The sequence below is a fragment of the Oculina patagonica genome, chromosome 13, assembly GCF_052425735.1.
Source record: "Oculina patagonica isolate OP01 chromosome 13, crgOcupat, whole genome shotgun sequence".
Classification (NCBI taxonomy): Eukaryota; Metazoa; Cnidaria; class Anthozoa; order Scleractinia; family Oculinidae; genus Oculina; species Oculina patagonica.
The window spans coordinates 26,380,878-26,396,133 of NC_135770.1; the positions used below are offsets into that span (position 1 = coordinate 26,380,878).

Genomic DNA, 15,256 nt, shown 5'->3' on the forward strand with positions numbered 1-15,256 from the left:
ATGGTTCCATCAGGCTTACACGGTGAATGGAATCGAAAGCTTTTTCGAAGTATACAGCGTGGTATCCGATTTGTAGACCTGTTTGATGATGTTCCGCGATTAGAAGACTGTTCTGTTGTTCTTCTGCCCTTAATTGCTGCCGCAGCGAGTGAGCCTGAAGCGAACGGGCGAGGCAGCTCTCTAATCGGCAAAGTATTACTTTATGGGGCCTGAAATCACTTTTTTTTACCAAGCGCAAGGAATTGTGGTCGGCGGTAAGATCAAAGGCGCAAGGAATTGTGGTTATGCGCGAACGGAAGATTCAGGATGCGCAGTGTAGTTCGCAAGGAATTGTGGTTATGCGCGAATGGAAGATTCAGGATGCGCAGTGGAGTTCAACAGGATCTTTGTTGATCTTTGTGCTAATGCAATTTGAATAATGGCGGAAGATGCAGACGAAGCTCGCATGTACGTCCTTCTTCTTGTCATAACTGCGTTTATGCGTTAAGTCCTGGTTGTGCTGAGTGTAGAAGCCACAGCTCATTCTGCAATATAAGAAAATAAACGGTCCACGTGTGCGTGCGACATCGGCAAAATGAACCTTCGTCACTAGAGGAATAACGAATGGAGACCAAAGGAAATGATTTCTAACGTTAGCTGAATGCTTTGCATTTCAATGTTGAAAGGAAGGAAATTCGCCTTTCAGGGCTTGCTCTTGGGTCATTGCAGATGTAAGCGAGTGGGAAAAGCAACTGTTTTCACGAGAAAAACAACCACCGTAAACGTCTGCTTTCACTCACTGTAATGAATCCATTTTAACAATGCGTAACGCAATGACTTCATAATCGTCATCTTTCTCATCAGAACATCGCCCTTTCGAACATGTGACGATATTCCCACTACTTGTTTCTACCGAACTTTTTAAAGGCACAATATATAGCATTAAACTTAGAAATACAGTAAACTAAAAACGGAACGACGTTTCGGTGTCATCTTGGCACCATTACTATCATTCTCATTTTTGACACCTCACTGGTATGACATGAACACTGAACAATAACAATTTAATTTATTCTATTTCGCACCACTGTGCGCAAAGTATTTCTCGTTACTTTTTAGTGCGAGCAAATTTTTATTGTACCCAAAGGCCAACTCAGAAACGTGCGCCAATTTGTCGGCCTCGTTGATTGCGTTTTGATATGTGACAAGGCGCGATGCAGGATTTAAAACAAGTGACATCTTGAATTTTCAGCGTGCACAAAGTAAACTAAACCATGTTAAGTACTCTGCTTTTCAAGGAAAAAATTGCAGAAAAAGTTCATTCGAATCGACGCAACAGGGGAAGTAGCCTTGTGTAAAATAGCCTGCGTAGCTGGCGGTATTGTTGGGTATTAACGCGCCCACCAGCAAGCGGGGAAGCCGCGACAACGAGCGGCGCAGCCACGAGTGGCTTGGGGAGTTTGATGGACGATTTACATCGCTTTAATACGCTTTAATACCCAACACTACCGCCAGCTACGCAGGGTAGGTGTAAAACGTTTTGCATAAACCAGGCAGTGCTAATGCTTAGACTTGCACCAAGTCACCCTGTATTGGCGAGCGAAGCGAGCCGAAAAGCGTGGCGAAGCGACGCGCAGCGTGGCGATAAACGCGAAGCGACGACCGCGTACCTAACCCGCGTGTCGAAGGACTTTGAAAAAGTCTATGCTAATGCTGTGCGTCACCATACATGACCGGCAAAAGTATACACGAAAGTGGATCCTGCCTAAGCTCTTGTGCAGACTATAAAATCATAAATTGCTTCCTGAGGAATTATGTCATAGTACACGTCTGTTAAACTTTTATTAATCCTACGGCACCTTGCATCGATCTCGCTTTCTCGATTTCTTCTCCTTTGGAAGCACTTCTACCATTTAGGTATACTAGTTAATGTAACTTGCTTATTCCATCATCAACCTTTAATCTACTCCGTTAACTCGATCCTTTTGTTTTTTCGTTCAGCAACTCCATGTACGAGCAACCCATGCGAAAATGGAGGAGTCTGCACAGTAAAAGGAATTGACAGCTACATTTGTGAGTGTACCCGTCAATTTTATGGAGACAACTGCAAAGAAGGTAATACCAATTAGGGTCGTAACGGTTACATTCTCGACCTCTAAAGCAACAAAAAGCCACTAATTTGCTATCTGTATAACTCGTGGTGTCGCTTTACCACAGTAGTTTGTGCGCAACAGTAGTACCACAGCACCACAGTAGTAGTTTCTTTTGTAAGCCTTCGTCTTTTCCAAGAGTAGTGACCACTTGGATTAATTTACCGCACATCTTTCCAAATTGACATGGGAGGCTGATGTTCTACTATATTACTTCTGAGTCTTGAAATTTAGCTTATTGTAGTTAGTCTTATCAGATGTCTTAATTATACCGCAGTAGTTTTGTAATATTAATTAGTGACCTAAATGTGCGGGATTTTTTTTTGGCCCGTCCTAAGCTAAGGCTACTGTATTAGTTATATTTTTACATGCGAAACCAGTTAAGTTCAAGTGAAGGTTAGTTGCGAACTTTAAAGAAACGAAGTCCGGTCTATTGTCCATAGTTGTCATGTAAACGATGTTTCATCATTTTCGATGGTAGCTTACTCAGTATTCATACTAAAAATAAGGATGATCACCAAAAGGTTACCTCGAAAAATACCATTTCCATTTGGATAATATTTATAATCCAATGAAAAGGAATTCGCCCCTTACGTCTCTTGCTTTGTAAACAGTTGACCTTCCTTTTGATTGAAATCTTGCTGGACAACAAAATACTGAAACTTAAATTTGGATTGCATGTACCCCTGATTTTGACCGTTTAGGTGAAGAATCAATGATTAATAGAGCAGCTCTAAACAAAGCCAAATGAATACACTTTCAAAACGATTAGACACAGTTCGACTGGTGTCGAACCAAACAAAATGCACAACCCACCCCTCGAAAATCCAACTAGAGAATTTCCAGCATCTACATCTTGAAGTTTTGAAGTGCTTCTCTGAACAATTCTTAGCATTGTTATTGCAAATACTCCATAAATCCGTTAGATTGTCACGAGGCTTTCGGCATGGAAGATGGTAGAATCACAGACAACCAAATAAGCGCCTCTTCAGAGTTGGATTCCGGACATGCTGCGATCCAGGGCAGACTTCACTTTCAAGCAACTTCAACTAAAGCAGGAAGTTGGAGGGCTACTACAACAGATGCCAATCAATGGCTGCAGATCGATCTGAGTAGTCAGTACAATAAGATAACAGGCGTAGCAACGCAAGGAAGAAATGGCTTGAACGAACATGTACGCAGTTACAAGCTGCAGTACAGTAACGATGGAGTGACCTTCCAGTACTACAAAGAACCAGGAGAAGTCGCAGAGAAGGTACATTTACCAAATTGTAAACGCCACAGCGTGCACTATTGAGTAATGAATGCAGGCGGGAGGTTGCTAAGCACGAAAGAAGCGTAAGAGTCGCCGAGGACACAGATCAAACTTTTAAATAAGCATCAGACGTGGCGTACACTTAAAAACCTTTCAGTTTTTTTGCGTTGATAGCTTGCGCCACTGTCGCATCACATCAGCGCGCGCGCTCAGGTTGAAAGTATTCGTCAGCGTCCACCCATGAGAAAATAGTAGACGCTAAATTAACCAATCAAATCTAGAGCGCGCGCTTTACTTGTGCTATAATAGACATTTAGCTGGCATGTCGTTTGTAGAATAGTAGTTCGAGAAAATTTTGTTTATGCAACAGAGTCCTTTAACTAACAAATTGCTATATTACTGATCTAGGTATTCGCTGGAAACGCGGACGAGGACACTGTTGTTTATCATGAGCTCTACCAGAACGTCACAGCACGTTACATCCGTTTTCTACCATTGACTTGGCATGAGCAAGTGGCAATGAGAGTGGAGGTCTATGGTTGTGAAGGTACATTTAAAAAATCGTACTAGAACTTTTTCCTAAGCTGAACGATATTTCGTTGTTCTCTTAGTATGGACATTAAACAACAAAATTCAAAATTCTTTCTTAGCTCCTAAGCTAAGGAGAATAAACTTGAAATTTGTTATTATCGCCTTTAGCCCCGGGGCCAAGCTGGAACTAAAATACGGACTAACGAAATATGCTTATCGAAACTTTCAAAAGAAGAAAAACGTTGATAAAGAAATATTTCTGCACGTTCCAGGCTGGTTCTCATATAATCGCCCCAATCGTTTCTATTGCCGCTGTCACTTTAAAAAATGGTCTTGCGAACCTGTTCACTTACATGCATGTAGCTACAACTTAAACACCGTTTCGTTCAAATCATAACTTGCTAGCGGACAGTTTTATCAGGTATGTAGTGATGTGCCAGAATTAATTGGACAGATAGATTTTGTAAAAGGTTTGTGAATTTTGTACTCGTATCGTTCTAGTTAACACGGAATCCGCTAGAACTTAGTATTAATTGGACAAAATTATGTGCCAAAATAAATTACATCTTATTGCAAACCGTAATGTTACTGTTTCAAACATTCTATCAAAATAAATCATTTCTAACAAAACCAAACATCGAAAACAAATTTCGAATTTCCGGTGAATTCCAACCTAAAAGACGATTTTACAAAAAAAGCTACACGTGAGATTTAGCCTATAGCTTGTGAACCTCGAAATTCACTTTCTCAGGCTCTGATGAGACTGAAACTGTTGTTGGTGTTATCACAGATAATTACTTACATCTTTAGCAGTTAAAACGGGCAGAAAATAACGCGAAAGGAATTTAAGTTATTCTGGTTCTATTATTGTCCAACTTAAATTAATATTAGTCGATTTCCTGAAGGATTCCTTCTTAATTCAATTTTGCAGAATGTCGAACTGCTCTCGGAATGCAGAATTATGCAATCTCTGACGGTCATATAAGAGCCTCTACAGAATTTGATGTCAATCACGCTGCTATACAAGGCAGACTGCACTTTATAGAATCTGGGTTAAAACGTGCATGTTGGACGGCTGGCACAGTGGACGCCAATCAATGGCTCGAAGTGGATCTTGGAGATCAGTACACTGAAGTGACACGGGTTGCAACGCAAGGAAGAGGTGATTACGGTCAGTGGGTCACTAAGTACAAGCTGCAGTACAGTGACGACCAATTAAACTTCCAGTATTACAAGGAACAAGGACAAAATGTAGACAAGGTGAAAACAAACAAACAAATAAATAAAAAATAAATAAATAAATAACAATTCATTCAAAGTTTACTAAAACAAAACTACAAAAACGCCTTAAAGGGAAATTTATGTTAGCTCACCCAAACAATAAATGAAGAAAAGTGTAATACTTATGGTTTTACATACATACATACTTTATTCGTCCCAAATGGGCTTTTCAGAATAAAGAGATACACAAGTAACTTAAAAATTAATCAACTATTAAAATGTAATTAAAACAAACAAACAAAGGTAAAACAATTAGGTCTCTAAAAAATTTGAAATTAAGCTCCTCTTCAGGCAACATTTGAAGACCTTTAGTGTTGGTTTCAACTTGAGAGTAGAGTCCAATGAGTTCCAGAGTTTAACTGTCCTGAAATAGAAAGTTCTTTGTCCTGTGGCAGTTTTATACAAAGGAATATTTAGCATTTGGGAGTTCCTCGTTGTACGCTTGGTGATGGTTACTCTTTGAATATATTTAGAAAATAGAGAGTCTGGTGCGCACTCAGTCATGCATTTAAAAGCCATTATTGCGTGGCGATAATACAACTGCTTTCTTACAGGAAGCCATTTTAAGTCCTTGAGGATTGGGGAGATGCGTAAAGTATTTACGAACTAATCAACGTTTACATTCACTTGTTTACATTCACTTGTTAAAACGATTTGAATTTCATAACCCTTCCACTTTGATAGGGCCTTCCATAGCTTGGTAATCTTCTCTAGGAAAGAGTACGTTTTCGCTGATTTTGTCTGTGTGGTTCTTTATCTTCACAAACGCTCTCACATTTGGTACATTCGACATAGGTTTTACTTTTCACGTGGTTGGAAGTTTGCCTTGAATTGATTATCGATCTCAACTTGTCCAAAATGATGACTTACCCGTAGATTAGCTGATGTAGAATTTATAGTTTACAGTAAAGTTTTAATGCAGTAGATTGTTGACAGTTTGCCATGTTGATTATTTAGGAATTTGCTGGAAACAGTAACCAGAACACGGTTGTTAGACATGATCTGAACCCACCAATCAGTGCACGTTACATACGTTTCCGACCAGTTTCTTGGTATGGAGAGATATCAATGAGGGCGGAGCTGTACGGATGTATAGGTACGACTAAAGATTTTTATTTTTTGACATCAGTATTCTAAAAGTTACTGAATATAAAGTATACGATTTTCTCTTTCTTATGAGACATAAGAATTCGTTTTGGTAAATGAATAGATTTCAGTTTTTGGATTGATCTCGAGGCACTCTCAAAACTCGGAGGCGGTGCGCGGTCAATGGGGAGGTAAATTTTGTCTAGATGAAGTCAATGTGTCTGAGTGTCAGAAATATCCTTCAGCTTAATATATAAAGACAGAGTTCAAGTCCAAAGAGGATAACGAAAAACAAGTTAATACGGTTCACGTTCTCCGAAATGCGCTACTATTGTCCATTTATGTTGTTGCTTTGCAGAGAACAGCTACGGCATTTACCGACATGTTAAAACACACTCAAAGTGCTCCTCATTAAAGCTTTTGTCAGGCGACGTTGTTGTTTATACGCCTAAGTTTGTTTCCTTGCTGGCAAGTAAAAATAGTGGACAGTTGATGAATAAAAATTTTTCGTCGTGACAGAATTTCTCTATCATTATACATATTTTAATCCTGGAAATCCTTGAAAATTTGTGGGAAGACTTTTTGGCAAAGTGTCTTTTCAAAAAGGATATTGGCAGGACAAGAAGTTTTAAAACTTGAATTTAACTGCTTTGAACCGATAGATTACCGAAACTTAGTTTAATACAGTCCGCTTGTAAAAGCTCATTATATAATTTCTTGTCAGGGTAACAACCACATTGGGTTTTTAATCGGACGTGGCCGATTTATAGTTTATCCTTTGGTCGTGCTAGACGATAGTCTCCTGTCGGCTAAAAACGACGGGGATAGCCTGGGCCAATCGGTTTCATTTCAGTTTTGACAGTAAATCGTTGTAGGTCGACTTTTGGGCTAATCTGCAATCTGGTTCTCTTCTTTGCTTCGGCGGGAGGACAGAGAAAAAAGCTTAAGGGGTAAAGTACTAATAATCACCATTGGGAAACTGTAGTTGCTTTGACAAGTTGAAGCTATTTTTGTAAATAAAAGGGGTAACGTCATTCATGTCACGCAATGTTTTTGTGGGAAATTTTGAAACTAGACGCTTTACTGGTTTCTACAAATAGCAGTGTGATCTGGCGGTACATTTTTTTGAGGCGGACTCCACTCTAAAACTATTTTTTTATATATTTAGCAAAAAGTATGTCGATTTTCATTTCCGCACAGTTGGGCGTCAAAGTCGCCTGTCACAAAGAGTAGAATGTTTACACAACATGTTTTGGATATATTTTAGATTTAACTAGTGACGTTAGTAAGACACAGCAAAACATTGGCAATGTAAAGTATTGGTGTGGACTTGAATGGAATTTTTTACGAGATCAGTAAGGCTATTGAATGAAAAGATGACTTCAAAATGAAAACTTCGAATAATTATAATTAAATACCAATTGAATTTTAGAAGAGAAATTCCGGAAGTGACATCTGTGTTCAAAATAAGAATTTTTGTACAACTTAAAGTTCCGAAAAAAAAGACCACATGTAAAAATCACAGACAAACATGATCAGGAAAACAAAACAGGCCAATGGGTTTTATTCACGAAAATACAACTTTCTTAAGAAAGAGTTTGTAAACAAGACAATGGAATCGAATTACATTTCACACGAAATTTGCGTGCATACATTTGAACTTCCAAAAAAGAAGTATCTCTGCCGAGACATAATAGCGAGACCTTGCATTAATAATTATTGTATTCTGATCTGATTGTTATTTTTATGCATTAACTATTTGAAAGTGGTTCTCATTGATGAAAACAAAACAGTTTTTCATTCACTGCTTGAAGTATTTATAAACGTGAAAACATTCGCTTAATCAAATTACATTCTGCACGAAATATTTTGTATCCATTTGTCCCGAAACTTTGAGGAAATTGAAATATTTGTTGGACAGTACTGCATAAAAGCAGTTCATATAATTGAATAAAAAGATAAGAACCATATTGATAAAGGAAATTTTAAAACTTTATTTTGGCTCATTTTGACGAAATTCAGGATTTTCAAAGACTGCCAGTAAACGGCTGTATCTTGTCTGTCTCTAACGATTTTGCTACAGTTTCGAACGAGCTAATTTTTCAACATGTTATCATGGTAGCGGACAGAAGTCGGTTCGTTCTGAATTTTTCAATACGGTATACAAGTTACAGGTCAATATACAGACCCTCTGTACAGTAAAAAACGTTTGGGAACAAACCATTGTGAACTTATTTTCTATGTTGATCAGTAAAAATCCTTAGTTCGACATGGGGTTTGTTATCAAGTTCGTTAGTACGTTAATACTGCAAGGTGTATAACCTCAGAGAATTATTTTTCAAGTGTGTTTTGTTTTATTAGCGGTTTATACTCTAAGGTCTTGGTATGGGAGATCAAAATTAAGGCAAATTTCTGTTATTATCTGATTGCTTGGCACAGATTAGTACGATACTGAATTGGTTAGGAAATGTAAACAAACATTAAATTGAATGAGAGTAGAAAGGGAGGGACAGGTGGTGGTGAAAGGCTAAGGAGATGGAAAGGGAGGGAGAATTAAAATCCATGCTTGGTTATATCAAGCAACCTTTGACTTCTGTTGTTTTCTCACAAGAACAAAAATTAAGGTGGGGTTCTACCTGAATTTGAATGGAACTTTAAGAGATTTAAAGAAGGGATTGAAGAAAAGAATGGAAACACCATCAAACAGTTGACCCCCTCGCAAGAGCACTCCGGGTTGTCAGGAGACTGTTTGGTATCCGTCCACCATTTTTTAACTTCAAATTCAAATTTTAAAATCACATTAAATCTCCAATATTTCTTATTTGTCTAAATTTTACTAATCCTTTGTGAAAAACTATCGCCTCCCAGACATCCCCCAAAATCGTCCAAAAATTAACAAAATACTGCAAAACAAATATATATGGGATAAGTAAAGCTTTTTTGGATTCCTTGAAACGCGGCTGAAATGGTTTTCAGTGTTTTCCAGCCCTTAAACTTTGGGTCACTACTACTATTCTTCACCAGTTGCTATTACAGTAATGGTATGAAACAACAAATATCTAATCATTGGTCAATAAGTTGTGATCATTTTCTTGACAATAGTAGTTACCTGATAAAGAGTTGTACACTGTTCCATTAAAGTGTAAGGGCTGGAAAATACTGAAATGCGTCAGCCACCTAAAGCGTTGGAAAAATTGGTATTCAGGTAAAAACCCTGCCTTTATTAAGTATTGCGAAAAGGCTGCACTTTGCTTAGTGTTACAAATTTATATTTTCTAGACGTCTAGTTCAATCGTTTATTTGTATTGTGCGAAATATATTTATAAATTGAGACCATTATGTCATTAAGTAATAATGCAATCTTGAAAACATTCCAGATTTTCATTATTAAATAGAAACACGAAAATTAAAAATTTGGGAAAACAAGCCTGTCAAAATGACGTTGCCATGGTGATTTCAAGTTACTGGCACAATAACTAATCCTACCAAATTATTGCGAGATAAATTTTAGATAAACTCGCAAAGTTTGGCAGCGTTTGGTTGAATCTTGAAAACGTTATAAGCGTCCAAAGTCAGCGCGGGCCTCAAAAGCCCCCCCGGTCTGAATAGGTTTAAGTGACTGTTTTTCCAGTGATTTTTACTGTACTGTACCCTGCCTTATAAGTCAAAACAGATAGCTAGAGACGACTGGCAGATCCTGTTTCCAAGATGGCGGACTGATTAATGGTGGTGTTGAGAAAAAAATAGGCACTATTAATTAGAACGCTTTCGGGCGCTTTAAAACGCCACAATTTGCTCTTCCACGATATATTTAAGACTAACAATCGGAGATTTTTTATCCATATCACACGGCTAGTATTCGCCCATCACACAACTCGACCCGTACGATTGCCCAACTACAGATCACTACAGTGTAATTAATCTTTCCCGCCGGGGAAATATAGAGACCTCAATTTAACTAAAACGCTTTCAGTCCGGTTGAAATACCGGTAAGCGTCAACAGACTTGTCTACATTTCTTTTTATGGTGAGAAAGTCAAACTCAAACTGAAAAATATTAATGTCTGACGGTTTCCTGTTGAAAGTGTTATAATTTGGGTCAAGGGGTCACGGCTAAACAATTCAAGTGCCGCCGTCAGATTATTCATTTATAAAGCTCGGACTGATCAAGGACGCACTTCTGGCTCTTTTCATATCCCTACAATCATGTTGCAACATATCGTTTAAAGCTTTATTATTAATTTACTCTGAAAACAAGCTACTCGGTTTTTTCATGGAATAAAACACGGGAATAAATGGTCACGGCATTCGCAGCATGATTATGTTCAGTTATGTTGTAATTTTTAAACTCATGCAGAGAGAATTTTATTGACTCACAAACGATAACCCTTTGTAATCCAGAATTACAGGGATCCATACCTTGCAATGATTACAAAATGATACTTGTGATTTTTCCTCTCTTCGAATATTCGAATGTTTCCAATGTTTCTGCTGGTATACCATCCAGTAGATGTCAACATAGCGAGCAGTTCAAATCAGCGACAGCGGCAAACGCGTACAAGCCGATAAGCACAAAAAGCTACAACTGTTGAACAAAACTGAGTGATGTTTGAGCCATACAATATATTTCTTCTCGTACATATAATATATTTCTTCTCGTATTTCTTCTCGTAAACCTATTGAAGCCGCCTTCTACCGTCCTGAAAACTTCCTTGGCCTTTGTTGTGACGGACGCTTGACGCGAACTCAGTGCGATAAAGAAACGCCGTTAAAAGTAGCTTTCTAGCCGCCAAATACCTCTGAAATTTCGCCTGGTACGACAATTAGGGACCCTAAATGTATCTAGCCAAAAATATATCCGAAAAACGACCAGTGCACACTTTTCGACTTTTCAACACACTTTTCGACTCACGATCTGCCAGTCGTCTCCTTCGCTTCTTCTCTTCCTTCCCATGATTCCCTCCGTGTTCAGCAGTCGACTCAAGACAGACTCAAAAGACGACTGGGGACGAGTCAGTGCTCGTTGCGTTACGTTGGCACCACATGATTCCAATATAGATTTGAAATCTTTTACGCGCAAGTCTGTTGACTATTTTGCGTTTTGTATATGCCAGTCTATGGTTCAGTTTAGGCAAGACCATGATTTCGATCCTCCATGTGGATCAGTTGCCGGTATTTGGTTTTCTTTAGTTGCTAGCGCAACTTGTTCATGTGTGAGAATGTTAGAAGCATTAATCGATCTACATATCAATCACATCGTATTCTTGGATAAACTGTTGGAATTGTACACTTTCAAGGCTTAAAAACGCCGAAAAATGAGGATGCCAAGAAAACGACAAAATTGCCAAGAAATCGACACGTTTTCTCGCAGGCGTCCCGCTCCCTTTCCTTCTCCTTCCCGTGGTCCCTCGCGCTTCGCGCTCGTCACCAGTCACTCGCGCTTCGCGCTCGCTTTGTTCTCGCTTTGTTGTAGCGAAAATCGAGGCGCCTGAGGAGGAGGCTGTTCTTGTTCTCTTTATTACATCCATTTTGAAATCACTGGTGATCCTTGCAATCTGATTGGCTCTCAGCAGTGCGATTTATTCACGAATCTCACTATTTTTTGCTCTAAATCGCATCTTTTTTTCAGCCAATGAGAAAGGAACAGTAAAACAAAAGAACCAATCAGATTTAAAGGAATGCATAAGTAACTAATCAAATTGCAGGAAAATTTTATGAAAAAGAAAGCCATTGTCTATTGTTTAGTGAATTTTTAACTTTTGTTTCCAAAATCTTGCTAAAAATGGATTAATTTAATTACTTTCAGTTTCTGAATGACAATAATGAGTTCTTTCAGGCCTAAGACCTACATTTGAGGAAGTTTTTAACTTTCAGTGTCATTTTGACAAATATTTTGGCGATTGTTCTTTACCTTTTGCACAAGATCCGTGTGATCCCGAGTCCATCAAAATATAAACAAACGAAAACCACACAACAAATACAGAGCCAACACAAGAAGTATAGGTTTCCATGCAGGTTTCCTTTAGTTTCAAGCGATGGAATACAAGAGCTCAAGTCTGTCGCTGTAAACGATGATTGAAGAAGCTGGTATCAGTTCCGCCATCTTGAAAATCTCGCCACTAAAACAATGGCACCGGAGGAACAACTTGACAAGATCAGTTCGCGTATGATTTCAGACCAAATTGCACTCCACTCAGTTCAATTACCATTATTTATTACATCCATTTTGAAATCACTGGTGATCCTTGCAATCTGATTGGCTCTCAGCAGTTCGATTTATTCACGAATCGCACTATTTTTTGCTCCAAATCGCATCTTTTTTTTTTTTTTCAGCCAATGAGAAAGAAACAGCAAAACAAAACAACCAATCAGATTTCAAGGCTTACTTAAAGTAACTAATCAAATTGCAGGAAAATTCTATGAGTAAGAAAGCCATTGTCTATTGTTTAGTGAATTTTTAAATTTTCTCTCCAAAATCTTGCTTTAAAAAATGGATGAATTTAATTACTTTCACTTTCTGAATACAGAGCCAACACAAGAAGTAATGACGTTTCCATGCAGGTTTCCTTTAGTTTCAAGCGATGCAATACAAGAGCTCCAGTCTGTCGCTGTAAATAAAAATACGCCAAAATATCACAAAACGATGATTGAATGTCTTTCAGAATGGTGCCAGTTCCGCCATCTTGAAAATCTCACCACTAAAACAATGCCACCGGAACAACTTGACAAGATCGGTTCTAACCTGCGGTCAAAAAAGGACGGAGAATATTACAAGCCGGAATCCCTTTACACTGTAAATCATGTAGAGTGCCATTAAACGGCATTTGAAGGAGAAAACCCATCCACTGACCTGATCGAGACCTGAGCATCATGAGATCGAGAGAGTTTCGCAACTCACAAGAAATCCTCAACACGATTAGGTTCCGCTTTCTTTCCAGTCGGCTACTGGATCAATAAAATATTGGTACTGACTAAAATCTAAATTGTGCGATTTCAAAATGGATGTAATAAAGTGGTAATTGAACTTCGTGTCGTGCAATTTTGGTCTGAAATCATACTTGTGATTTTGAAATCACGCGTATGATTTCAGACCAGATTGCACTCCACTCAGTTCAATTACCATTATTAATGCATTTCAAATTTTGCTATGACAGATTATGACTTGACGGTTAAATTATTGACATTATGTAGAAAGTGCGCATTTGTTTTTTGTTTTTGTTTTTGTTTTTTTGTTTTGTTATGTTTTTGTTTTTGTTTTTTTTTTGCTTTTTTTCTCTTTTTTGATTTTTTCTCTTTTTCTCTTTTTTTATTTGTTTGTTCGTTTGTTTGTATTTTGAGCGAAGCTTTTTCTTTCTTTGAAGTTTTACAGGCGTTCAATAGCAGGTGCAAACGTTCAATTGCAAATATGCTAAAACAATTTTTCACCTCAGTCTGGGTGGTTGACGGTATAGAAAATCCTATAACTTAGTAGCCGTTAACTAACCTTAAGGTGTAATATTACTTTCTTTTTCTGTTCAATATTGTAGCCGTCAAAATTCCAGATCCTAAAGCCATCTATCCTCTGAACAGCCAGTTTACAACACAGGAAATCAACAATGAACAACTCCAGGGTATCCCTGTCGGTGTTTCTATTGCTCCTGGCCCAGATGGTTTGGACACCAGCTCTTACCAATTCTATGGACATGCCAACAGTTACATCGAGTTCCCAAACAATGGAGGTTTAGACGTGCAACACTCCATCACACTGTTATGCTGGTTGTATCCTGAGAGTACAGTCGCGCCTCTTTTTCATTACGTTAATCCAAATAATAATTGGGGTGTTCATATGTGGATCTCAATGGGAAAGCTGTTCGTTCGTTTTAAGAAAAGAGATTACTCCAGTACACCTTCTTTGGCCACCGATACGGAGCTGCCCCTAAACCAGTGGCATTATGTTGGTTCTTCCTATGATCACATGACTGGTATTGCAAGTTTATGGCTGAATGGAGAAAGAGTCGTGCAGAAGAATATCGGGGCCGGCATAGGTCTTTCAACTCAAGATAACGTCCGAATGGGTGTATATGGAGACGATCCAGTATACAGCCGCTATCTGACGGGAAGAATTGCCGTGATGCAAGTTTTCGACGCCGCGTTGACCGCACAGCAAATTAATAAAGCGAAACATACTGGTCTAGGTAAGCAGCTGTGTCATCTTTTAAGTAACCCGCCACTGATTTTTAGTTTTAGCGGATTTAAGGTGGCCCGCGGGTATGTACGACGCTGACAGTTCCCTTTTTTTAATCGCGTTTTAAAACGGGAAAACGTGAAGCGATTGCTTAGAGTTTTGAGAATCTGAAAGATTAATCACTAAATTATATAAAATCATAAATTTTGTGGCGAACAAACGCGATTTGTTTAAGCTGTGAGCGATTTTCGGAAGCCTTCGTTTTTAATGAAATGCGATTATTATTTTTAAATGCCACGGTGAATGTTTTTGTAATTACCTCAAAACGCTGCCAAACAAATGAAGGTTACTCAAAACAACTTACAGGAAAATCCACTCCGTAGATTTCCTGAGCGAGCGACTTTTTTATTTTGCATTAAAAACTGTTGTATTATGCGTCTGTCTTGATTGTCGCATAAATGTGAAACTTGTAATAACCCAGTACCAGCCAGTTTTGAGGCTGATGTCACCTTAATCTCGTGTGTAAAAGTTAAAAGGATCGTGTACATACATCAAATGTTAGCAGTCAATAAAGATGGATGCTTTTCTGCCGAATTTTTTAAAATATCAAACAAATGACGTATTTTCAAATACGGAAAATGTGTCGATTTGTTTTGCACTTTTTTTATGCTGCAGCTAGAACAGGATATCGCAAAGTTTTGTGCCGAATTTCAGCGTGTTCCTTTCATAAGGTTTGGAGAATTTTCGGTCAGAAAGTCAGGTACATTTGCTTTCCAAGTTCTAGTCCCTTCGTAAACCCCGCTTGTTTCCT

The 15,256-nt window shown here is 38.4% G+C and overlaps 2 protein-coding genes across 2 annotated transcripts in view; both read left to right on the forward strand.

Annotated features, from left to right (window-relative positions):
* Positions 1–3,426, forward strand: LOC144637077 (lactadherin-like). Its single transcript, XM_078496239.1, has 3 exons — positions 1–148; positions 1,981–2,094; positions 3,056–3,426. The coding sequence occupies exons 1-3, from the start codon at positions 1–3 to the stop codon at positions 3,424–3,426; spliced, it is 633 nt and encodes a 210-aa protein (XP_078352365.1).
* The window catches only part of LOC144636599 (polycystin-1-like protein 2), a 30,441-nt gene continuing 18,431 nt past the window's right edge, over positions 3,247–15,256 (forward strand). Inside the window, 5 exon segments of the mRNA XM_078495812.1 lie at positions 3,247–3,384; positions 3,793–3,931; positions 4,847–5,175; positions 6,154–6,292; positions 13,808–14,455. Of these exon segments, the coding sequence (XP_078351938.1) occupies positions 3,904–3,931; positions 4,847–5,175; positions 6,154–6,292; positions 13,808–14,455 (1,144 nt within the window). The 5' untranslated portion in view covers positions 3,247–3,384; positions 3,793–3,903.

Coding starts and splice junctions, on each gene's coding strand:
- LOC144637077 (XM_078496239.1), top strand. CDS start 1: ATGGTTCCATCAGGCTTACACGGTGAATGGAATCGAAAGCTTTTTCGA. Junction 149..1,980: donor CTTAATTGCTGCCGCAGCGA/GTGAGCCTGAAG, acceptor TTTTTCGTTCAG/CAACTCCATGTACGAGCAAC. Junction 2,095..3,055: donor TGGAGACAACTGCAAAGAAG/GTAATACCAATT, acceptor TAAATCCGTTAG/ATTGTCACGAGGCTTTCGGC.